At 40.5% G+C, this 26,636-nt stretch overlaps 2 protein-coding genes across 4 annotated transcripts in view; one reads left to right on the top strand and one right to left on the bottom strand.

Moving 5' to 3' along the window:
- Positions 1–16,391: 16,391 nt before the first annotated feature.
- Positions 16,392–19,124, bottom strand: LOC124777435 (dynein axonemal assembly factor 3). The gene is made up of 2 exons (XM_047252840.1): positions 19,044–19,124; positions 16,392–18,920 (listed from the first exon to the last, which is right to left on the bottom strand). Exon 2 carries the CDS (start codon positions 18,901–18,903, stop codon positions 17,485–17,487), a length of 1,419 nt encoding a protein of 472 aa, XP_047108796.1. The 5' UTR covers positions 18,904–18,920; positions 19,044–19,124; the 3' UTR covers positions 16,392–17,484.
- A 697-nt stretch (positions 19,125–19,821) lies between these two features.
- Positions 19,822–26,636, top strand: part of LOC124774870 (adenosine kinase) — a 104,939-nt gene continuing 98,124 nt past the window's right edge. Inside the window, exons 1-2 of one of the 3 annotated variants that reach the window (XM_047249519.1) lie at positions 19,823–20,139; positions 20,250–20,427. In XM_047249519.1, coding sequence (XP_047105475.1) covers positions 20,411–20,427 — 17 coding nt within the window. In that variant the 5' untranslated portion in view covers positions 19,823–20,139; positions 20,250–20,410. Of the gene's footprint in view, positions 20,140–20,249; positions 20,428–20,922; positions 21,079–26,636 lie in introns of those variants that run through there. The other 2 variants (XM_047249520.1, XM_047249518.1) reach the window with 2 other exon arrangements.

Here is a 26,636-nt window from a genome sequence, read left to right as displayed (position 1 = left end):
GCCTATTACTTTTATTGTTGTCAGTGATCAGCTCAGCTAACCTTTTTGGCCTGGATGCCTTTCAAGCTTTCGGTTTTTCTATCGCTGACACCATACAGTTGGTCTCCGAAGACGTTCCCTATCAATCATTGGAATCTTTGATCTCCGACTTTCCAGATATTTTTGAGGAGGGCCTGGGGCGTGTTTCAGATTTTGAAGCTCACTTAACGTTGAAGGCGTCGGCTCGCCCGCGTTTTCTACGCGCGAGGCAGATCCCCTTGGCTCTCCACCCTCAGGTAAAGGAAGAGCTAGACAGGCTGACAGCCCTAGGGGTCGTTCTTCCCATTTCTTCCAGTGAGTGGGCTTCGCCCCTCGTTATTGTAAGGAAGCCCTCGGGAAAATTACGTCTTTGTGGCGATTTCAAGGCCACCATTAATTCCCAATTGGTGGTGGACATCTATCCTTTGCCTCATGCTGATGAATTGTTCTCCTCCGTGGCGGGAGGCCAATATTTTTCGAAAATCGATCTGTCGGAGGCTTATCATCAGATACCACTTGATGAGGACTCCAAATGGTTGGCGGTCGTCAACACCCCGTTTGGCCTTTACCAATACCAGCGGTTGGCCTTTGGAATATCCAGTGCCCCGGCGATATTCCAGCGTTATCTTGAGCATGTCACGTCGACAATTCCTCATTGTATTAATTACCTGGATGACATAATTGTCACAGGCCGCAGCACGGAGGAACACTTGCACAATCTTCGCACCCTCTTTCTCAAATTCAGGTCTGTGGGCTTGCGTTGCAACCTGCATAAGTCGACCTTCTTTCAGCCATCCATTGAGTATGTGGGCTACACCATCTCTCGGCACGGTATCCAGCCACTAGGAAGTTTGGTCCAAGGTATTGTCAACCTTCCTCAGCCCGCTTTGCTGAAAGAGTTACAAGCTTTTTTAGGCAAGATAGCCTATTACCACCAGTTCATTCCCAGGGCTTCCACTATAGCCCACCCCCTGTACTGCCTTCTGCACAAGGGTGTTCTTTTGATTGGTCGCCTGCATGTGAGCGAGCGTTCACCTCGTTGAAGGGCGTCATCACGTCAGCCCCTTGTTTGGCTACTTTTGATCCCCATAAGCCGTTGGTCCTGGCTACAGATGCTTTGCAGTATGGGGTGGGGGCGGTCCTGGCCCATCGCAACGCAGATGGTTCCGAGCAACCACTGGCGTTTGCGTCTAAAACGCTTAGTCCCACGCAGGCCCATTACTCCCAGGTGGAAAAAGAGGCTTTGGCCATTGTCTACGCTGTTACCAAGTTTCACCCTTTCTTGTATGGCATGAAGTTTCAGTTAATCACTGACCATAAGCCGTTAATATCGTTATTTGGCCCCGCCTCTCAGATTCCGGATAGGGCGGCCCACAGACTACAGCGCTGGGCCTTGTTCCTCTCTAAGTACCATTATGACATTCATTTTCGCCCTACTGGACAGCATGCCAACGCCGACGCTCTTTCCCGTCTTCCGGTGAGCCCGGATCCTACGTTCGATCGAGAGGAGATTATGTGTTTTCATTTGGATGTGGCGTCCCACCAAGCGGTTGATGGCTTCCCGATCACTAGTTCTCGAGTCGTCAGGGAAACGGCAGCTGACCCGGTTCTCAGGCAAGTAGTTCGCCTCATTCAGCAGGGGTGGTCATCCCGCCCTCCGGGCCGGGCCTCGGACCCTCTTTGTAATTATTTTCTTCTACGGGACCGCCTCTCGGTCTTGGAAGGCGTTCTCCTTCTGGCTACCGATGATACAGCTCCTCGCGTGGTTGTTCCTGCAAGTTTACGACGGGAGGTCCTCACGTTATTACATGCGGGGCACTGGGGTGTTCCCCGTACTAAAACCTTGGCTCGCAGACATATGTACTGGCCCGGTATTGACAGAGAAATTGAGCACTTGGTGGCCGCCTGTTCCCAGTGTGCGAGCCAACAAGCATCTCCCAGGGCAGCATTCTCTTCATGGCCGCCGGCAACCCAAGCATGGGAACGTGTTCACATCGATTTTGCGGGCCCGTTTCTCAACGGTTTTTGGCTCATTGTCATTGATGCTTATTCCTGATTCCCATATGTGGTTCGCTGCTCCTCAACCACTTCAGAAGTTGCAATCCGGGCACTAGCAAAAATCTTTTCTGTGGAAGGTCTGCCAATCACCCTGGTCTCGGACAATGGACCGCAGTTTATCTCGCAGACCTTCCAGGATTTTTGTAGGCGCTTCGGTATTCGGCACGTTTGCTCTCCCCCCTTCCATCCACAATCGAATGGGGAAGCTGAGTGCATGGTGCGCACATTTAAGACACAGATGATAAAGTATGTGCACGAATTTCCTGCGGAGGAAGCATTGACGTTTTTTTTGACGGCATACCGGACCACACCAATGGGAGAACGCAGCCCCGCAGAGCTCCTCCATGGGCGTCAACCTAGGACTCTGCTGCACTTCTTCTGGCCTGGTCCTCGCCAGTCTTCACAAAACGGAGTAGCTGGCTTTTCACTGGGTATGTCGGTCTGGGCCCGTGGGTTTGGTTGCAATCCACGTTGGATACCAGCAGCGGTCCTGCGCCAAAATGGCCACCGGCTCTATACCTTGCAGGTGGGGGACCGGGTGGTACGTCATCACCAAAATCAGCTACATTCACGTTCAGGCACCCACCCTCCGCCCTCTCGGACACCGGCTTCCCCATTGCCGGCACCTGTGTTGGTTTCATAGGGGACGTTGCCTCCTCTCCCCGCTGTGCCTCTGCCGCACTGCGATGGTTCTCAGCCTTGGCAGCCTCCAGTAGCTCCAGCACCGGCATTGCCATCGTTCGAGATGCCCCAGCGAGAGCCGGCCCCCCTAGCAGGCCCGGTTTCTCAGAAGGTTGGTTCACCTGTGGTCGTCCCTTCCCCTTCGTCCCCGCCACTGGGTCTTGCCCCTCCCGGGGTGGAACAGGATCTGGAGTTCGACAGCTTGTCGCCCGTACTGTCCCATGCTCCGGTTGTGGGACGACAGGGGCCTCTTCGTGTGGGTCACTTCCAGCCATATTCGAAGGTTCCGGCTCGAGGGTTGGCAGATCCCCTTGACTCCGACCATCCAATGGATGTGGAGGTCATCGCTCCTGCCCGACGCTCCACCTTCTGACGCAGTGGATCACAGTGGCTTCACCCCCCGAAGGAGGAGGAGTGTAGTAGCCACCAGAAAGATCGCGGGAGGCGCACAATGGCACGGCGCGTCACGGACGGTAGTTGCCGCAAGTAGAGTCCCGTCCACCAGAGGGCACGCGAGAATTCGGACGCGACCTCTGCCGGCATGACAACAACAACAACAACAACAACAACAACTCCAGCAGCACGGGCCGTGCCCAGTCAGTTAACATCGGGCATGCCTAGGACACAGTCCCGATCTACGCTAAGTGAAGTGCGACGTAAATGTGAACAGTGTTACTACAGTTCTCATACTGACTTTTTGTTTGTCTAATTGCGTTAATTTTCTAGTTTCCAGGAATGTATAATGTGCATTTTCTGATCTGTTACTATTCCATGTTTTGAATGCCTTGTGTAGAGTTTTTACAGTCTGTTCACAATTTTCGTTCTGCCAAGGGCATTTTTTCCAACTTTGTAAAGTAATTTGGTTTTGGGCAGTTTTATTAACTTTTGTTTGAGTCCCAATATTGTGCTTGCATGTGTATCTATAAAAACATATTGCATATTGCAACGTAAAAAAAACAAAAACAAAAATGTACAACACTGATATTAAGAATATTATGATGAGTGCCAAAGTAATTTATTTATAACGTGTGTGCTGTTTGCATTTCAGCAACATATACATCAACCTGGAAAACCATATGGGCCACAAGAAAACAAATTGCCATCTAATGGAACATTTTTGTTGTTGTATGTAACTAAATACAACTATTTCACATGTATTTAAATTAGTACAAGCACTTTGGTGTGTTTTCGTTAATGAAACAACTTGTAAAGTGGCACTAAATATTCAAATATTCACGTGTAGCACAGGAGCAGTGACATGCTGCTGATTAAAACATCTAAGTAACTGAAAACATCAGCTATCTGAAGATGGATGTGGCAGCCCAAAACTGGTTATGGGACTAAAATAAAATATTTAAAAAGTATTTATGGCTGGTTGGATCATTCACTAACTATCATTAATGGACACAAGAGATCACAAGATGCAATACGGATAAAATAATGTAAATATACAGGGTGATTCAAAAAGAATACCACAACTTTAAAAATGTGTATTTAATGAAAGAAACATAATATAACCTTCTGTAATACATCATTACAAAGAGTATTTAAAAAGGTTTTTTTTTCACTCAAAAACAAGTTCAGAGATGTTCAATATGGCCCCCTCCAGACACTCGAGCAATATCAATCCGATACTCCAACTCGTTCCACACTCTCTGTAGCATATCAGGCGTAACAGTTTGGGTAGCTGCTGTTATTTCTCGTTTCAAATCATCAATGGTGGCTGGGAGAGGTGGCCGAAACACCATATCCTTAACATACCCCCATAAGAAAAAATCGCAGGGGGTAAGATCAGGGCTTCTTGGAGGCCAGTGATGACGTGCTCTGTCACGGGCTGCCTGGCGGCCGATCCATCGCCTCGGGTAGTTGACGTTCAGGTAGTTACGGACAGATAAGTGCCAATGTGGTGGCGCTCCATCCTGCTGAAATACGAATTGTTGTGCTTCTTGTTCGAGCTGAGGGAACAGCCAATTCTCTAACATCTCCAGATACTGTAGTCCAGTTACAGTAGCACCTTCGAAGAAAAAGGAACCAAAAACTTTATTGGCTGAAATGGCACAGAAAACGTTCACCTTAGGCGAGTCACGTTCATACTGAGTTGTTTCCTGCGGATTCTCAGTGCCCCATATACAGACATTGTGACGGTTGACTTTCCTGTTAGTGTGGAAAGTTGCTTCATCACTAAACACAATCTTTGAAACGAAAGATTCATCTGTTTCCATTTGAGCAAGGATAAAATCACAGAAATCGATTCTTTTAATCTTATCAGCTGCAGACAGTGCTTGAACCAATTTCAGACGATAAGGTTTCATAACTAACATTTTTTGTAGGACTCTCCATACAGTTGATTGTGGAATTTGCAGCTCTCTGCTAGCTCTGCGAGTCGATTTTCCTGGGCTGCGAACAAATGCTTGCTGGATGCGTGCTACGTTTTCATCACTCGTTCTCGGCCGTCCAGAACTTTACCCTTTGCACAAACACCCATTCTCTGTAAACTGTTTATACCAACATTTAATGCACCACCTATCAGGAGGTTTAACACCATACTTCGTTCGAAATGCACGCTGAACAACTGTCGTCGATTCACTTCTGCCGTACTCAATAACACAAAAAGCTTTCTGTTGAGCGGTCGCCATCTTAGCATCAACTGATGCTGACGCCTAGTCAACAGCGCCTCAAGCGAACAAATGTACAACTAAATGAAACTTTATAGCTCCCTTAATTCGCCGACAGATAGTGCTTAGCTCTGCCTTTTGTCGTTGCAGAGTTTTAAATTCCTAAAGTTGTGGTATTCTTTTTGAATCACCCTGTATACTGATGGAAAAAATTGCAACACCAAAAAATAATTAATATAGAATAATGAAATTTCAGGAATACATCTTTCTAGGTAACACATTTAAGTGATTAACAATGCAGGGTCACAGGTTAATGTAACTCTAAGGTAAGCCATTGCAAATGTGAAATGCTAGTACATCACTAAGCGGTAAAACCACCAGAATGTTGAATGCAAGCATGCAAATGTGTATGCTTGCATTGTGTTGTACAGGTGCCAGATGTCAGTTTGTGGCATGGAGTTCAAGGCTTGTTGCACTTGGTCGGTCAGTACAGTGAAGGTTAATGCTGTTTGTGGATGACACTGGAGTTGTTGTCTGATGATGCCCAATATGTCCTTGACTGGAGACGTATTTGGTGATCAAGCAGGCCAAGGCAACATTTCGATACTCTGTGGTTTGGTCTCAGCGGAATGCATGCTACAGGACATCTGGCTTGGAGCTGTCCTTAAAGTAACCAATTTATACCGGTTGGTTGTGTCACTGTGCTGCTAACTGCTGCTCAAATTGCTGCTGCAGATGCTGTATGGTAATGATACTGCCACACATCAAACACGGTGTCTTCCCTCTTGGTAGTGCAACGTGGCTATCTGAAGCCTGGCCTTCTTATGACTGCTGCCAGCAATCATGTGCAGTCTTTCTGCAGTATCCCAGGAGGAAGATCCACCTTCTTGTAGTCCTATTAGCCTACCTTGTTCAAACACAGTGAGCTGTTGATAATGGCATCTTTATCACCTTAAAGGCACTGTTGACTAATATCAACTCACCAAGCCCAATATCAAAGGTAACCACTGCTCACAATCGTTAAGGCATGTATTTACAGCAAATGTGATTTGCATCCTCATAGTGGAGCTACTAGTGCCATTCTGAAGCAACTGGAATAGACATTATCTTTAAGATGCAGAAACAAGCCTAACAACTCTCATTTATGTCACACAATTCCTTCTTGGTGCAACATTTTCCATCAGTGTAGACATAATTTTTTACGTGTAATAAAATAAGATGAATCAATGCCATCTTTCTGTAGTGCTGTACATACAGATTTTGCTGAAATTCAAATGCTGTTTCAAAATGTATGAATTGTATGGGTGATTTATACTCATTGCTCTACACTATAATTTCAACCATGCATTGGAAACAGGTCACTGCACTGCAAACACTATGTGAACAATTAATTTCTTTGGTTTATCAGTTGCTAATAATGTTAATGAGAGGATTGAGATAGGTTTGCAATTTTTTTATATTTATCTCTTTCCTCATGAAGTAGGACAGTTCTAACACTGTTCAAGTTCTATACATATTCTGTAAATAATTTTGAAATTTCCTTTTGAAAACTTTTATTATCTTATATTTCTGTATATTAAGCTTGAACACTGCAGCCTGTAATGTCAACAGTGGTGCACTCAATACCTCCAACTAGTGTAGTAGTCAATATCAAGATTGTGAGTGTGGAAATGTTTTACAACTTCTGTTAACATTTTATCGTTTATTATTTAATATTGTAAGACAGTACAAATGGTGTCAAAATAAAAGTATACTAATATTTTAAATTTGTAATATGAATTCTTCTTTCTGGCACGCAAATCGACATAATACTAGTTCTGTTTAATAGCATATTCAAATTGTATGTTTCCAAAATAACTACTGCAAGATGTGCAGCACCTAAACAAGAGCTTGTAAGAATTTTAGTATCTAAAATAATGCCATAATTAACAGATGAATTAACTGAAAAATGTAAGTTTACATATTGAAAATGAACCCTTACCAAAATTTTGTTTACGTCAAATACTTTCAGTTCTTTTGCAAAATCTAATGTACTAGCCCATTTGTGAACTCATGATGTTCAACTACAAATTTATTAAGGAACATGTTTCATTAATGGATTTATCAAACTGCCCTGTCACAGTTTTATATACACACTAGTAGCTCCAGCCAGCAGAGTAGCACATTGTGTAATTGTTTTAGTGACAAGTTTTTACTCATCAGTTAAGTTGTAAAAAGTTTTGTCATGACTTTTAAAAAAAGAGAGAGAGAACTATGTAAAGTTCTGTATCTGGCATGTGCTTCTGGAAGCAATAAAAAGATCAAATGCAACTAGTTGTCATGTAATTAATAAATGTCTACAAACCCAGGAATCGAATATTCAGAAACCCAAAGTTAAGTACAGTATTTAAAATTAATTTATTTTTACACTACCATTCGATAAAATTAGCTCTCAGAAATTTTCAATTCAATTCAATTTATTAGTGTCCTTGTAGTACATCATCAAAATGACATAGAACTTGTCAATAAACATTACAATTTAAAATACATGTACAAGAAAATTTATAATTGAATTTACTTGTCACTTAGACATTACAATTTTAATAGAACTATAAGAACATTAACATAAAAATATGCAAGTAGGATAACAATGTACAAAAAAAGCTAGTGATTCTCACATCAAAGATTATTTCCATTCTTACATTAACACTGTTTCACACTTTCATAGAAACAGCAAGTATTTAAATGTGAGAAATTACACATATTTATTATGTCAGGGAAATATTAACTGCACTTTCATTGTCAATGATTCATAAACTCTTCAATACTGTAAAAACTATTGCTCAATAACATGTTTTTTAATTCTCTTTTAAATATGTGCAGTTTTGGTATTATTTTTAGTTCTTTGGGGAGAGCACTGTAGAGGATTTTGTGTTGGTATAGTACACTTTTGTGATACATAGCTGTTTTATGAATTTCTCTGTGGAAATCATTCCTATTCCTTGTTTCATAGTTGTGAAATTCTCTGTTTAATGTAGAAAATTCCTCGTGTTCTTTTAAGAAACACATGCTTTCATATATGTATAAGGATGGTAGTGTCATGATTTTTAATTCTTTGAAAGCATGCCTACAAGAGTCTCTACATCCTATACCTTTTATTATTCTGACTGCCTTCTTTTGTAGTCTAAATGAATGTTTTGTTAGACTTTTGTTCCCCCAAAACTGTACACTGTATCTTAATAAACTGTGCATGAATGAGAAATAAACACATAACACTGTTTTAATATTACATGAGCTTTGAAGCATTCTAAGTATATAACATGTTTGACTTAATTTTTTGTTCAATGATATTACATGCTTTTCCCATCTTAAGTGTTCATCAAACCATACTCCCAAGAATTTAGTGTATGATGCTTGTTCAATCTTACAGTTACCCAGTTCTACTGTAAGGTTAGTTTTTATTTTATTTGTAATATGTCTGAAGTTGATCCACGTTGTTTTTTTTTTTTGGCATTCACAATGAGTCTGTTTTCATTAAACCATCTGTCTGCTTCGTCTGTTGCTAATGTGACTTTTTCCTGTAAGTCAGCTTCACTATTTGCTTTAACAAACAAACTTGTATCATCAGCAAACAGTACTGCCTCTGCTTCATGTAGTTGACTTGGTAGGTCATTGCTAAATATTTAAAACAGTAATGGCCCTAATACAGATCCCTGGGGTACTCTGTACAAAGCTCTCTCGAATCTTGATGAATATGTCCTATCTGCAGGGCTTATCTTCACCTTCTGATACGTGTCCGACAGATATGATTCAAACCATTTGTGGGCAACTACGTGTATCCCATAGGCATATGACTTCCTAAGCAGTAACTTATGGTCGATGACATTAAAGGCCTTTGATAAGTCTAAAAACAATCCACAATTTAATTCCTTTCTATTTATGGAATTTAGAACAAGTTGCAAAAAATTGAAGATGGCTGTTTCAGTTGATTTATTTTTACGGAAACCATTTTGTGCATTAACCAATATTCTATTCTTAATAAGAAATTTGTATAGTCTATGATACATTATCCTTTCTATTATTTTTGAGAAACATGACGACATTGATGAAGGCCTAAAGTTACTAACATCATATTTATCACCGTTCTTGTAAAGTGGCTTTATAGTTGACATTTTAAGTTTTGATGGAAACACCCCTGTCTTAAAAGATTCATTTATAATTACAGTGAGATGTGAGGCTATGTTTCTTGCACTTTGTTTGCTTAATGGCTTTGTCAGGAATCCCATCACATCCACATGACATTTTATTTTTTAACTTATTTATAGCATTTAGTACCTCTGATTCAGTTACTGGATAAAGGAACATTGTCATATCATTCATGGGGATTTTTACCTTGCTACTGGAATTGCATTTAGTTTTAATTAAATTTATGGCTATATTTGTGAAATGTTTGTTAAATATGTTGGCAATCTGAAATGGGTCCTTAACAGTTTTACCCCCACTTTTAATGACAAAGCTGTTATCTTTTCTTTTGTGTCTACCTATATTTTTATTTATTACCTCCCAAGTTGGCTTCATTTTGTTGTTACCTTTCTCAATATATGAATCATTATCAAGCTTCTTAGCTGCAATTATTACTTTTTTGTACAGGCTTCTATAACATTTCACATGTGCTTTCAGTGCTACATTCTTCCTGGCTGATTTATTTAACTTTCTGAGAGTGCCTGATGACTTTCTAATCCCCTGTGTAACCCATGTTTTGGTTTTATGTTTAGTTTTGACTCTTTTTATAGGAAAGGCAACATCGAAGCAGTGTTTGTAGCTTTCAAGGAATGAGTCAAACTTTGTGTTGACATCACCACTTGACTCACTACCCCAGTTGTTATTTTCCAGAATGTAATTAAAAATTCTTATGCTGTCATCATTTATAAATCTCCTTTCTCTGTAATTGTTATTGATAACAGGGTCCTTGTAAGATGTGACATTTAAACTCAATTTGATACCCTTGTGATCCGAGAAACCAGTGTCAATTACTTCAGTGTTATATTCACATTTGTCCTTGTTTATAAATACTTGATCTAGTTTCAGACATATTTCCGCATCTGGTAACTTCATTTACAGTTGCCATCATATTATGACACAAAAACAGATTGCACAGTTGCTGTTGTTTACTACAATCATTCTTAAAGTTAACATTAAAATCACCAAGAACAATTACATTATGTTTAAGTTCATACAGTAGTCCCTCAAGGTTTTCCATAAAAATGGCAAAGTTGCCCAATGGTGATCGGTACAAGCACACAATAGTAATTTTTAACTTGGTTAGCTCACATATACTGTATTCAAAATCTTTTTCTATGCATTTTAGTTTACATTTAATTTCTTTTGATTCTACCCCTGTCCTAACATAAATACATGTCCCACCCCCTTTATGGTTGATTCTACAAAATTTGCTAATCATTTCAAAATTTGGAATCATTATGCTAGACGCTTGCATTTCTTTTACCCAGTGCTCACTTATGCATAGTATGTTAATGCCTATTAGATAGTCAGTTAATAAAACTTCTATTTAAACTAATTTACTTTCTAGTCCCTGCACATTTTGGTATACAACTCTTAAAGTTTCATGTAGTGGATTTGCTGCACTATTTACCTTTGTACTTTCTTGTTGCTGACACTGTAAATATTCTGCCTTTTCTTCTTCTTCGAATTGCGAAGATCCCATAAAAAATAGCCACTACGCACAGCAGCTCTTCTTATCCTGAGGCTCTTCCTTTGAGATGTCTGCAGAGCAGTTGATAAGTTTCTGGCTCTAGTAGAATGGTTCTTGGCTGTTGGTGTGGTTGCAGTCCTAGTTACAAGTGAGCATGAGGCATTAAGTGTGTGGAATGTGCTGACAGCTTCATCCTTGGAGGTTTCAGGTGCACACGAGTTTACACTAGGTTTGTAGGCTTTCTCATCAGAAGAAATTGTTTCCTCTTCAACTCTGCTGGATGTTTCTGACATTTCTGCTGATTCATTGATTTGCTATTGCCTATGTCAAATAAAGATTATTATTACTTGCAAATATGATATGGTGATGTCAGAAGTCTCAAATAAATAATTTAGAGGTAGTAATTTCATCTTATGGCAACCAATTTACTTTAAGAAATTTAAATCTAGTTTTAATTAAGTAGCAGCCATAAGCAGAAATGACCACTTTCAAAACCTTTTGTATTATGTTTCCTTAAGCTTCACCATTTCTGTTGGAACACTGTCTTCCCCTGATCACTATCTTCTTGTGATCCCTTCCTTTTTCCCTAACTCAGATGACTTTATACACCACATCTAGCATTACTTCTGGAATTATTTTCATTCCTAACTTTCTGATTAATCTATAGAACTAAACAAGTAAAAAAAGAAATTGTGGAATGGTGGTGCAACATTCTCTTAATCTGCATCCACACTTTGCGAAACCATTATGTAGTGCAAGGCGGACTATATTGCCATTTTAGTGTTTATTATAAGTTTCTTCCCATTTCATTTACATATGAAGCACAGGAAGAATGACTGCTTACATTCCTCTGTGTATGCTGTAAACGGTCAAATCTCATCTTCAATGTCCCTGTATGAGCAATATACTTGTGACTGTAATATACTCTGAGATTTATTACTAAATACTGGTCCTTGACATTTTGTAAGTGGAATTTCATGTTTATCTTCAAGCTTCAGTCAGTCCTGGCTCTTGTGCATTTCTGTGATGCCCTCCCATAAGTTAAACAAACCTCTGATCGTACCTGTTGCCCTTTTCTATGTGCTTTCAATATCTATGATTAGTCTTACCTGATACGGATCTGAAATGAATAATATTACAGGAAAGTTCATACATGTTATGTAAGCACTCTCTCCTGCAGAGCAATTGAACTTTGGCAGTGTCCTATTAAAGAAGTCTGCCATTTCTTTTATGTATGGTCGAGTCCATGTGATCATTCCATTCCACATTCCATCAAATCGTTACAGCCAGACATCTGATTAATTCCAACTGCGACACACTGATTTGTAGTCATAATATCCTGCTACATTTCTGTATACTTTTACATTCTGGCCATTTAAAACAAGTTGTCAAATTCTGCTCCATTTTGAAATCTTATGAAGCTTGGACTGCATATTTGTGTATTTTGCTCCATTACAGGTAACTGCATCATCTGAAAAAACCTGAGGTTACTATTAATATTTTCCACCATACCATTACAAAATAATATGAACAGAAAAAGTCCCAGCACATTTTCCTGAGTACTTCTGACAATAATTCTACATCAGTTAATGACTCTCCATAAAAGACAATGTGGTATATCCTCCCTAGCTAGGACCCTTAGTCCAGTCGTAAACTCATTTGATTATACTTATGTTAATAAGTGTTGACATGGCAATAAGTCAAATGCTTTTCAAAAGTCAAGAAATGCTGCATCCTCTTGATTTCTTTGATCTACAGCTTTCAGGACATTACATAAGAAAAGATTGAGTAGGGTTTCTCTTTACCTATGTACACAGAATCCATGCTTGTTGGACTGGAACAGGACATTCTGTTACAGATACTTCAGGACATTCTGTTACAGATACTTCATTATATTTGAGTTCATAATGTATTCTAAGATTTTACATTTTACACATCCCACTGAAATGGACATATATCAATGAAAATAATCATTTCTGAAAATATAACTAGATAGATAAAGAAAAACCTACTCACCAAGCAGCAGCAGGAGAAATCACATACTCGTATAAAGATCAAAGAAATGTGCAAGCATTCAGAGTCAGTGGCTCCTTCTTCGGGCAGAAGGTTTAAAGGGAAATGAAGATGGATGAAGAAGGAGAACTGGAAAGGCTTACAAAATGGGGAGAGTTTGCAAAAGTCACCCAGAACCCTGCATCTGGGAAGACTTACAAGACAGGATGAGAAGGACAGACTGATTGAAACTGTGTGCCGGACCGAGACTCAAACTCGAGACCTTTGCCTAACACGGGCAAGTGCTCTAATCCACACTCTGCTGCAGAGTGAAAATCTCATTCTGGAAAGACTGATTGTTGGGATCAGCACTTGATGAGATGTGAAAACCTGAGAGCTCAAAGGTGGATGATAGGGTAATAAGAAAGACAGAGATTACTGACAAAACATTGTGCAAGACTTAATAAAAGTGGGAAGCTACATGCATTATATGTTTATATGTGGTAGAGGTGGGTGGGGAGAGGGAGGGGGGGGGCATAGACAAATCAGAAAGTAAAGGATGCAGAAAAGTAAACGGGAATGAAAAAATGAACAGCTACTGAGAAGAAATGCTGAGACCAGGAAAATTTAAAAAAATATTAACTTTCACTAATGCCAGGTTGGTAGCTAGAACTAAGGACTTGTTGTAATGCCAGTTCCCACCTTCAGGGTTCAGAGAAACTGGCGTCTGGGGGAAGGATAGATGTGGCACGTGCGCTGAAACAGGCACCAAGGTCATAACTGTCATATTGTACAGCTTGCTCTGCAACAGGATATTGTATGTTGCCAGTATACACCCTCTGTCTTTGCTCATTCAGTGTAAGTGATAACTTAGTGGCAGTCATACCAATGTAGAAGGCCGAACAGTGTTTACGTAACAGTTGGTACACGACATGTGATATTTCACAGGTGGCTATCCGTTTGATAGAATATGTCTTGTCAGTTACAGGGCTGGCATACATGATGGTACCAGGGTGCACAGGGCAAGTCTTACAGTGGGGACAGTCACGGGTGTAGGAGCCATGTGACAAGAAACTGGTGCAGAAAGAGCGTAGGGTCTACCCAGGACATTGTGGAGATTTGGGGAGGAATGGGATGAAAAGCTATTAGAGTGTGTTTGTTGTGTAGTAATAATGAGTGACAAGAGATGTATTGCAAAGTTGTTTTTTGGGGAGATCAGCAGTACCACTATAGGGTGTGATGGCCTGAGAAATCCACTACTGAACTAGGGACAGGCTAATTATGTCCACTGAAGGCTGAGGTGAGAATGGTGGTGCATTGCTGTGAAGATTCTGCACCTTTGCCTCAAACATCAAGGCTGGATGACATCTATGTCAAGGAAAGTGGCATGTGATTCAGAATAGGGCCATGCGAAATTTTACAGATTGCATTAAGAGTTTCCAAAAATTTTAACAGGTCAGCTTCACTGTGACATCATAGGGCAAAGATATCATCAATGTATCTAAACCAAACCAGGGGCTGAAGGCTTATTGATCCCAGGAAGTCCTCACCAAGAAACCTATGAAGAAATTGCCATTGGAAGGAGCCATTCTTGTTTCCAAGGTCTTGCCTCTGATCGGTTTGCATGTCTACTCCTCAAAGGTAAAGTAGTTGTTGGTAAGTATAAAGTTGATTAAGGTCAACAGAAAGGATGTCATGGGTGTGTAATCAAAAGGCACTGGTTAAAGTAATGTTCAGCAGCAGACAGATCATATACATGGGGGATGTTGATATAGAGGGAGGTGGCATCAGTGGTGGCAAGAAAGGTGTGTGATGGGAGTGGGATAGGCACAGGTTTCAGATGATCTGGGAAATAGTTGGTGTCTGTAACATAGAATGGCAGTCTTTGCATTATAGGTTGCAAGTGTTGATTAACTAAGGCAGATACATGTCGGTGTGTGCTTTGAACCCAGCACCTATGGGACAGCTGGGCTGATTGGGTTTGTGTGTATTTGGAAGAAGGTAAAAAGTGAGAGTTTGTGGTTTGGGTGGGGTAAGAAGTTGTATGGACTGAGGTGTTAGTCCTTGTGAGTGGTCTGATGTTTTAAGGAGGGATTGTAGTTCGGTTTGCATCACAGGGATGAGATATTGATGCCAGATGCCGTACATAGAGGTGTCAGACAGCTGATGTAGACCCTCACTTACATATTCCCTTCAGCCAAGTACCACAGTGGTAGATCCCTTTTCTGTTGGAAGGATAATGATGAAGTCATACGTTTTTAGAGAGTGAAGAGCCTGGTGTTCTCCAAAGGAAAGGTTAGGTCTTGTCATAGGGTACTGATAAATGGTTGTGAAGCAATGCTGGATGTTAGGAATTATTGGAAGGCTTGTAAGGGTTGGTTTTGAAGTAGTGGTGATGGATCAAGATGACATTGTGGTTGGAACTACTCAAGACATGGTTCAGCGTCAAGTTTACTGCAGGAAAGGTTTTGGAATTGGGTTGCAACGTAATGTCAACTGGAATTACCACTTTCAACTTACAAATATCACTTTTGTGCTTGCTTCCCACTGAATTGGGATGCAACAAGTTTTCCTATAGGTGAAGTGGATCACACTGATTCAGTTTGTTTTGCAGCAAGGCACCTCCAACTTACTGGTCAGGGGGGCACCATGGCCACTGTAGACACAGACAGTGGTCGTGTGTGTGTGTGTGTGTGTGTGTGTGTTTGTAGTATTTCAGAAGGAGGTCTTTTGGCCAAAAGCTTAAATGTATAGCAGTCTCTTCGTGTACCTGCCTGTGACTCAACATCTCTTCTATATGGTGAGTAGCTGTCTATCCTTTTCTAATATTGTCGTTATTCCATCCTGGACTTTCCATCGTTTTATTGGTTATGAAGATGGTAATAATGTACTGAGTTCTCCCTGGTTCCTGCTTCTCACTTACACACCATCCACTGTAAAATCAATGATTGTTGATCAGTCCAGTATTTCCTGGAAAGGAGACAGTAGCCATAGGAGATGAGGATTTGTGGTAAGTTTAGAGTATCTGGCATGTGCATCTCAGTAGTTTACCCAAAATACATTTGCAGCAGCTTCTAATCATGTGACAGCAATCAGCATGATTTCTGTGTGTTTACAAAAAGTAGTAAACTCAACTTATGCCCAAGAACAGCACACACTTATGGGCTGCATTTTAGCTGGTGCTATTTATATCTGAATAATAACAATCATATCATGGATATTAATTTTTGTTATTTATTTGATTGGAAATTTTGATTGTAAGGGTAGACTCATGTCCAAGAAATTACAGTTTTGAAAACTAAAATTAATACAGTAGTAACACTCTTGTATCAAAATATTGCATATCTTATATAATGAAAACACAAAATATTAAAGCAAGCAACATTTACCAAACTCACAACTACATATTAACACATCTATGTGACTGTTCACTTTTCTTATGTTGATAAACACACTGAGTTTGATTAGGTATTTGCTCATTAATGAGTTTCTGACTGAACAAACTGCCTTGGCAGACTAATAGTCAACGCTAGACACAGAAACATACAAAAAGCTGAGAAATGAAAGACTGTTGAACAGTATATTGTATACCAGTATTCTATGAACATTAATTTTAAAGATTGCTACTGTTAGTTGAAAACCTTGAGATCTTTACCTTCGTACAAACACTTAAATATTGGACAGTTGCATCTTTCTCTGAGTGCATACTCATAACTTGTAACATTTCATCTTTATCACTCCATTTCACAAGTATATTCTTCATACCATTTTGATTCAAACTACCTATTCTAAAAATACGTACGGCGTGTATGAGAAATGTATATGCATAAGAATTAAATTTAAGGAGATACAAACCAGAAATTCGGCGTGTGTGTTCCCTACTTAATTGAATATTTTTTTCTTCCCCTTGATGGAGCAAACAGTACGTTTTGGCGGCAAATCAAGATGGAGACCTTATTATCAGCTCCACTTAATTTTACAAAATCACGAGACTTATGCCTGACATTGAAAATTAGAAGAAAAGCGGAATGCTTAGTAGACAAAAATTTAAGAAAAAGGAAACGCGGAATGCTTAGTAGACAAAAATTTAAGAAAAAGTTTCAAGTTTCAATGCCACAATCCAATAAAATAGTCTATAAAAGTGGGCCTACATATACTTCGTCCACAATATATATTATTCTTAAGGCAATTAATACTTCAATTTCAAACACACAAGACATGAAAGCAAATTACTTCTTCCAATTTACTCCGGAAAGGTGGAAAGCTGACCACGTACGCAAATGAGCTGTAAATGTCTCACCTACAATACCTAGGCCTTCTTGGTTACTTAGAAGGCACATTTAATAACAACATGTGAAAATAAAGTATTGAGAAAGTGATGGTTCCTTGACAGAACACAGATAACCATGAACAAAATTCTTGATGTGATTATTCTTCACATGGATGTCTCATCCTGAAAAATGCATACTCGTCGCTTTTTGGATCAAAATTATGTATCTTCTCGAAGTTGCAAAGCTGTGCTTTTTCTTCGAGTGTATCTGAATATTCTTTCAGGTGGTCCTTTGTCAGTGATAAAAGATACTTCCTGCTCTCAATTATTACTGTCGCATCTTTACTCGCTACAGATAGTATTTCTTTACTCAGCACATGTGTCATATTTTGTGATACAACGATAATGTCAAATAACCCCTTGAATTCGCGTTTTTGCAGACAATCTACTTTCTCTGGACTTGTCAAAAATATCACTGTACCATTTTCAACCGGTATTGTTTCATGCTCTTCCGCAGAAGCATTTGACACGGGTACCTTCGTGACTTTCATATCCTTGTCGTCCTCTGAGACCAATGGAGCACTTGTTATTTCTGTAATAACGACTCCACTGTTCGTTTCTCCTTTCACTGGCACATGGACGTACGGAGACTTATTCTGCAGTTCATGGAAATATTGCATCAGATTTCTTTCAGAGATATCAGTTGCTTTCTTCATATACACGCCGTTAGATTTACGATTCATATCTGTCTGGTCGGTTTCCATTCCAAATGCGTAAAATGGGCCACTGACAACATCGCCAATGTATCCGTGATGTCGGAGTTTTCCTTCCATTCTGATGACATAAGCGGCGAGTGTAGGATTGCTAATAGCGTACTCTGTTTCCAGCCACGTAAAGCCAACGCCATTGGTTCTGAATTGTTTGTATTCCTGGAAATTAATGTATTCACTGCCACGGTCTTTCAGAACCATATAATAGTCCCAATCAAATACCCCTTCTCTTGAGTCGTATCGTGAACCCAACATATTACGCAGCCTTTTATCCCAGAGATCGGTCATATCGAAACTACTATCAAGCGATCTCCAGAATTTGAAAATATCTTCCAAGCGATCGCGGTCTCGATATTTTAAGTGGCTGAAGTCGAATAATGGTAGAACTTTTTTCATATGTTCTTCATCAGTTATCATACGTATTAGATGATTACATTTTTTCGATAGGTATGAGGCCGTGCTTGCTCTGAGGAATGCATTTCCGTATAGCTCCATGAAGATCCTCGTCTTTTCTAAAAGACCCAGTTTCTCAGGAGGTTCCAGAGCCACGGATAGCAGCAACATCTGACGTGCAAGCACTTCAAGATGAAGTTCATAGACAAAAAATCTAACGTGTCTTTTACTATGCGTGTACGACTTTGCTAAGGTTTTTATTACGTGTCTAGCATCACTAGTTCCGATAAGCAAAATATTCAAAGGTGTTCTTTCTGGTAACTCATCTGGAATGAGATTGTCTCCAACACGTTTGGGCTGATTTGTATATAAAACGTGTTGTAAATCAAGAGCTCTTGTCACACCCCAGAACATCCTGGACGAAAGAGAACCTGCAAATAGTAAATATAGCAAGATTTTCTTGCCAAAATAATTTCATGGGAAGGTTTCGACAGAACAGAACAGTTGCTTGGAGTTTTGCTATTGCAATCATTAAAGATGATGTAAAAACTTACTGCGTTATGCCTTTGTTGTACTTTGAAGAAATGCAACCCACTGCGAGCGAAGCATAAGCTTGTTTAAAATTTGGTCTCCTAGACACACCCAGAGATTAAAGATCCAAGAAGCTGTTGACATAATATTGCCTAGATACCGTAGAAAGTTGCAACGAAATTGCTTCCTGTAGGTACTGTCACTGGAGAACAATTTCACTGGATTATTTTCACGCTAACTGCAAACATTAGTTAGCAGATAACTTTTATTCAAAATAAACTCTGTATTAAACTTTTCTTAATATAGTGGCACGGGAAATAGAAATAAAATTGCCCATTGTAATAGCGAATTTTTCACAGGTTAAACGATTCCGTTTTAGAAATGTATAAGTAGACGTCTGATCCCCGAAACCAGTAGTTTGATTTCACTTGTGAGAAAAGTACTCAAGTTAATTTTAATAATTAATATTTGCCATTCACAATGGGTCACCGAGTAGTAAATTCCCCGCAATCTTCAACAATAGTATTGCAAGTCAACGTTACGTCACAACAGTTATGGTTCTACACCACCCAATATACCCATTACGGTCTCATCTATTCTCATTTACAAAACTATTTGTGTAAATCATTTGTCGATTACTGGTAGCCATTTAAAAATGTTAATAGACAGGTAGCTTTCATGCAATACACCACAAAAAATTCGCAAAAAGACTGCAACGCACGGGGTCGGCGTCAAATATGTAAATTTTCCTTGTGCAGTGGTTGCACTGTGACCTACGGAGATTGGAGCAAGTAGGTAGTGCATACATAAACATCAACGAAGTTCAGTCCTGAAGTGCAAAAACCGGTTGTTAACAACGTGGAAATTGTTTTATTCGTATAGGGCATACTCCAGTTTTTCCTTTTTTTTAGGGTATTCAAATGACGTAGTTTGACGGAAAATACATGATCAAATACAGATGATAATCATAAACGCCGTTTTCTGAGGAGTAGTTTACAAAACAAAATCGCAGTCGAGATCTGATGTAAAGCGCCGTCTCTGTTTTCACATGCGTGGGTGCTAAAATTAGGATCATTAAGAACTTTAGCTTGGCGACGGGACCATACGGATCATGAGCCAGTAAGATAAAAGATTCATTTGTCTACGTGTGCTGTGATTAGTGTGTAAATGGCAGTATTCCTCTGAATATCCAAGAAAATGCACGTTTATTTACATATTTGTGGCTGTAGTTCCATGTGCAGGTGTTGGCAACAGACGAACGAAAACACGCTTTGTGTGGGCGATATGGTTCCCGCACTCGCAGAGCTTGTTTGAAATGTTAGTAGAAACTAAGACTGATAACCTTAGTTATCTTGTAGTTTGACCTCTGCCTTTGACTGAATTTCGAAGCATGGAGCCTCACTTACGGTAAGAAAACGGAAAAGATAGAGTTTACTGGATTAAATTATTCATATAACTACATATAGTTGAACTATTGTGTGTAAAATTTTCATTGCTGTCTAACGTAATTATATATAAAATTGTCGAGGAGATCCCAAATCAGTTAGGGAAAACGACGCAGGAGCATGAGTTTTAGTGAGTCCAATAGATACATGTGGTGAATGTTTGTCTGTATGAACTGCAGTGCATCCTGTAGCGAAACTAGCGTCATTTCCTGGTGCACATTGACGTCATAGAAATACGATTTACATTTATATAAACGGCACCTGTAAATCTGGAGAAAAATTGTCCTTCTTGCAGCGACTACTGTCGCTGATCAAAACCTTTTTCTATGTTGGTAAATGTTTGCAGAATACGTACAAACGTTGCAGTATTACATGGTACAGAAATTTTCAGTATTTTGTGGAGATACGTCACAGCAAAACATTGTTGCATTGTTTTGTTTATTTTGTATTTTACTTTTACGTCATACGTTCCACTGTAGATGGACGTTGAACAACGCCATCTGTTACACAGAGGGAAGTTTATTTTAACATACCAGTATTCTATCGCTTCCTGTGCATTTGGCAATTTTTCTTTTACCCTTTCTTCCTTCCTTCCTTCATATATTATGTTCAGGTAAGTGGAAACGTTCTGCTCATATAATATTATTTATTCTAAACTGTGCATGTGGCAAAACATGAGGCCATGATTAAGACAGCCCTGATTCTATTCATCACAGTTGTTTTTCATTGATTTCATGTTAAATTCCTCATAAATATAGGTAGGTCTAACTTTTGTTCTGGAACAGCAAATGCCATCATTTCTCACAAATGAATCTGTGTGATTGCTCTGCATTTATATACCAGGACAAATATTCAGTCTCCCCATGTGAACAGGATGTCAAACAACAGACAAAAGGGACACAATAACTTCATTTCTCAAGGGATAATTTCTTTGAACTTATGAGAACAGCAGCATCCAATGTGTTTGAAACATGATTTTAAACAGGCTACGTGTACTCTTCTGCTTTGGAAATTGAAATTGGAAGTCTGCCTGTGGGATGCTTAATGCTTTAAAAGATTGAGAAAATTTCAGGTGTTCATAAAAGAAAAATGTCCAAATTGTAGTACGAGAAGAGAGAGGGGGGAAAAAAAGGCTTGAGTGTGATAGTATACCTCTCCCTGAAATTTTGACTGTGTTGAAAGGCTGATCTGTAGCCTATCCCGTTATTCTAGGCTTGGTTGAAAGTGATAATTTGGTTTTGAGTTGATGAAGCCAACAGATATGATTGTGAAATAAAGATTGTGGTAACATATCTGTAGTGTAACCTGATGTCTGCGTTCTTGCCATATTTAACACATTTTACCATATTCAAGACACTTTATACTAACAACTAAAACTGCAAGGGCAATTCAGAGAACTTCCATTATGTAAAGGATGAGTCTCAGAGTATATTGGTGCATATTATGTATGTATGTTGTGCAAACTACAAAAAATGCAAGGGGGTCCACTTTGTAACTTTCACCAAAGTAGACACCCGGTAAAGATCTTCTTCCTTGTCCTTCGTCTGTTATCTACATGGGGTTTGCATGTTAAACAGGATTTGATATGTTAGTGGTTTGGGTGGTCAGTTGTCCTTCCAGGCACCGCACACCCCCTCCCACCCTGCAACCCCGCCCCACTCTGGTATAAAAATTGTGTACCCCATTGTTTGTGTTCCATCTTTGCCATGCTAAAATGTGTGATGTGAGACATGGGTACCAGTCCATTCTTCACCTAGTTGGATGTGGGAGACTGTCTAAAAACCACATCCATGCTGGCTGGCACATTGGTCCTTGCTGTTCATTCAGGGGGTGGTTTTAATGTGGGGCCAGTGCTCATGGTGATGTGTGTAGCTTTTTGGGTAAGCCACAATTGGCAAAGATCTAATGATTATTCTTTGAATGAAAGCTTAGAACAAAGGTATGTTTCTTAGCAGAGCAAAAATGAATCGTGTATGCAGACCATGCTGGTTATGTGCAAAGAGAGGAAAATAAAACTAATATACTGTAAGTCACAGTGCATAAAAGTCCAATTTATTTTCAGTATTTGTCTTGGATCATTTTAAAAACAAGATACAAAATATTTTTTGTAGAATGGTTATGTATCTACAATCCTAACTGCAGTAACAGACAGATATTAAGTCTAACAACATTATGAGAAGGATAGTTGCTACTCACCATGTAGTGGAGATGCTGAGTCACAGAGAGGTACAACAAAAAGACTGTCACACAAGAAGCTTTCGCCCAACAAGGCCTTTCTCAGAAACAGACCACACACACACACACACACATGACCACAGTCTCTGATAACTAAAGCCAGACTACAAACAGCAGCGCATGATGGGAGAGGCAACCAGATGGGGGTAAGGAAGAGGCTGGGGCAGGGATGGGGAACAATAGCAGGATAAGGGTGGGGGATGATAAAGTGCTTCTGCAGCAGTGTGCAGGGATGACGTGGAAAGAGGGTAGAGCAGCTAGGTGCATTTGGGAGATTAGACAGAGGGTGGGGAGAGAGGGAAGGTAGCGGAGAAGGAGAGAAGCTTGTAGATCACCTACAAATAAATCTGCGTTACAGCTATGGGTACCCACATGGGACCATCCTATGCCAACCTATTCATGAGCCACCTAGAGGAATCCTTCCTAAACACCCAGAATCATAAACTTCTCTGCTGGTTTAGATTCACTGATAACATCTTCATGATCTGGATTGAGGGTGAAGACACAATATCCACATTCCTCCAGATCTTCAACACTTTCTCCCCCATTTACATCACCTGGTCTTACACATCCCAACAAGCCACCTTCCTCGATAATGACCTCCACCTCAGAAATGGCTACATCATTACCTCTGTCCATATCAAACCTACCAAACACCAGCAATACCTCCACTTCGACAGCTACCACCCATTCCATACCAAGAAGTCCTTTGCATACAACCCAGCCATCCGTGGCTGTCACATCTGTTCTGAAGAGTGATCCCTCTCAAAATACACTGAGGGTCTCACCGAGGCCTTTACAGACGCCGTCCCCCTCAACCTTCTACAAAAGTAAATCTCCTGTGTCTTATCTTTCCAGCCACCCTCCACCTCGGAAAGTCACACAATCCGGCCACACAGGAGCATTCCCCTCGTGGTTCAGTACCACCCAAGACTGTAGCAACTGAATTACACTCTCCACCAGGGTTTCAACTGTCTCTTATCATGCCCTGAAATAAGAAATGTCCTATCCACTATTCTTCCCACCTCCATCCCCCACAATGGTATTCCTCCCATACATCCTCCCACCTCCATCTACTCTAGTCTGGTCACAAACATTATCTGTCCCGTCAAAGGCAGGGCTACCTGTGAAAGCAGTCATGTGATCTACAAGCTAAGCTGCAACCACTGCGTTTCATTCTACATGGGCATGACAACCAACGAGCTGTCTGTCCGCCTGAATGGTAACTGACAAAGTGTAGCCAAAACCAACTGTACCACCCTGTTGCCGAGAACGCCACCCAACATTACATTCTTCATATAAATGACTGCTTCACAACCTGTGCCACCTGGATTCTTCCTACCAACACCAGAGTTTCTACAGTGCGCAGGTGGGAATTCTCCGTGCAATATATAACATACGTTCTCATAACCCTAGTGGCCTAAACGTTTGTTAGTCATAGTCCTTACCCATATAGCCCATTCCCTGTTCCCATTCCAGCTCTACACAGTCCTGTATTCCACAATCCATCCAGTCTTTTTACTTACCTCCGTCCTGTTGCCTGCTGTTTGTAGACCATCTTCAGCTGCCAGAGACTGTGGTCATGTGTGTGTGTGTGTGTGTGTGTGTGTGTGTGTGTGTTGCATTTCCGTGTGTGTGTGTGTGGGGGGGGGGGGAGGGGTTAGATAAAGGCCTTGTTGGCCTTAAGCATATTGTGTGGCAGTCCTTTTGTTGTGCCTATCTGCAACTCAGCATTTCCGCTATATAGTGAGTAGCAACTATCCTTTTTATAATATTGTTACATTCCATCCCGGATTTACCATTTTAGATATTAATTCTATAAACTTAGTTGAGCTGAAGAACATAATACCTTGGGTTTGAGTTTGACTGCTTTATTGAAGTGTTTCCCAGGAAATAGCCAACTTAATCAAGAAGATTGTTGCTAAGATTTATTTTTGAGTCTTCAGCAAGTTAAGAAACCAAGGAGCTCACAATCTAAAAACGGTTTAACATACTGATTCTCCCAGACAGTTAAATCTGCCCTGGTGTTTACCCTTAAGAAATCTGAACCAAACCCTATCCTACCTCATATCAGAGCTCCCAATTCTGTTCCCATACTCTTCTATGCTTACTTCCTCATAATCATGATTCAGCCTCCAGCCCAGCTACATCTATTCCAAATTCAATATTTTGCTATTGCCCATACTCATTTTCAAATATCAAAGCATTCAAAATCTCTTCCAAATTATTCCCTCCTGGAGCAGCTTCTTCTTCTTTTTTTACTTGCTTCATCATTTTTGCCATACTTCTTTCAAGTTATTTACTTTTCTTTTATCTTTTACAAATCACCGTTCTGTAATCAGTATTGTAATAATTTAAAAACCAAGTAAATATTTTCCCTTTTTTAAATTTTAAAACTATTTTTACTAGCATAAATTCGTGTGCCTGAAGAGTGGCATATTAAACCACTGCCAGCTGACTCTGCTTGCAAGTAACAAGTGAATGAAAGATCAATAAAGGAAAAGAAACAACCACACATTTAAAAAAAAATAATGGCAAGCCTGAAATTTAAAAAGTGCCAGTGCCATTCTTTGAGGGGATTTCTGAACTGCTATTAATATATTTTGGAAGAACAATGCTCATGCATATTTTCAATTGCTGTCTACATATCATCCATTTGAGCATTGCAATAGTTTTTTCTTACTTTTGGTATATAATAAAGAGCTTCTTTAGATCATCTACCACCCGTTGACCAGGCTACATGTCTGGTTCACCTTTTTTTCTTTGTAATCATTATACATCTTTCACTGATGACTGTTCACCAAGTGGAAGTAGCTCGCTGGAATTTAATTCATTGACAAAATAAAATTATCCATTGAAGTGGAGATGCTGAGTCGCAGATAGGTACAACAAAAAGACTCTCACAATTAAAGCTTTCGGTCATTAAGGCCTTTGTCAACAGTAGACATACACATGCACCCGCTAGCGTGTGCACGCACGCGCACACACACACACACACACTCACACACACACACACACACACACACACACACACAAATGGTTCAAAGGGCTCTGAGCACTATGGGACGTAACTGCTGAGGTCATCAGTCCCCTAGAACTTAGAACTACTTAAACCTAACTAACCTAGGAACATCACACACATCCATGCCCGAGGCAGGATTCGAACCTGCAACCGCAGCGGTCGCGCGGTTCTAGACTGTATCACCCAGAACCACTCAGTCACTTCGGCCGGCCCCACACAAACATACACACACGTGTGTGTGTGTGTGTGTGTGTGTGTGTGTGTGTGTGTGTGTACGTGTGTATGGGCGCGCGCATGCGTGCGCGTGTGAATGGGCGCACGCGCGCGCATGCGAAAGTGTGTGTTTGGTGTTGACGAAGGCCTTAATGGCCGAAAGCTTTAATTGTGATTCTTTTGGTTCTGCCTATATGCAAATCAGCAGCTCCTAACCTAGGAACATCATACACATCCATGCCCAAGGCAGGATTCGAACCTGCAACCGTAGCGGTCGCGCGGTTCTAGACTGTATCGCCCAGAAGGGCTCGGCCACTTCGGCCGGCCCCACACACACATACGCACACGTGTGTGTGTGTGTGTGTGTGTGTGTGTGTGTGTGTGTACGTGTACGTGTACATGTACGTGTGTATGGGCGCGCGCATGCGTGCGCGTGTGAATGGGCACACGCGCGCGCATGCGAAAGTGTGTGTCTGGTGTTGACGAAAGCCTTAATGGCAGAAAGCTTTAATTGTGATTCTTTTGGTTCTGCCTATATGCAAATCAGCAGCTCCTAACCTAGGAACATCACACACATCCATGCCCGAGGCAGGATTCGAACCTGCGACCGTAGCTGTTGCGCGGTTCTAGACTGTAGCGCCCAGAACCGCTCGGCCACTTCGGCTGGACACACACACACACACACACACACACACACACAC

The sequence above is a fragment of the Schistocerca piceifrons genome, chromosome 2, assembly GCF_021461385.2.
Source record: "Schistocerca piceifrons isolate TAMUIC-IGC-003096 chromosome 2, iqSchPice1.1, whole genome shotgun sequence".
Taxonomy (NCBI): Eukaryota; Metazoa; Arthropoda; class Insecta; order Orthoptera; family Acrididae; genus Schistocerca; species Schistocerca piceifrons.
The sequence above is the reverse complement of the archived record's forward strand: the minus strand, read 5'-3'. Positions and strand labels throughout refer to the sequence as shown.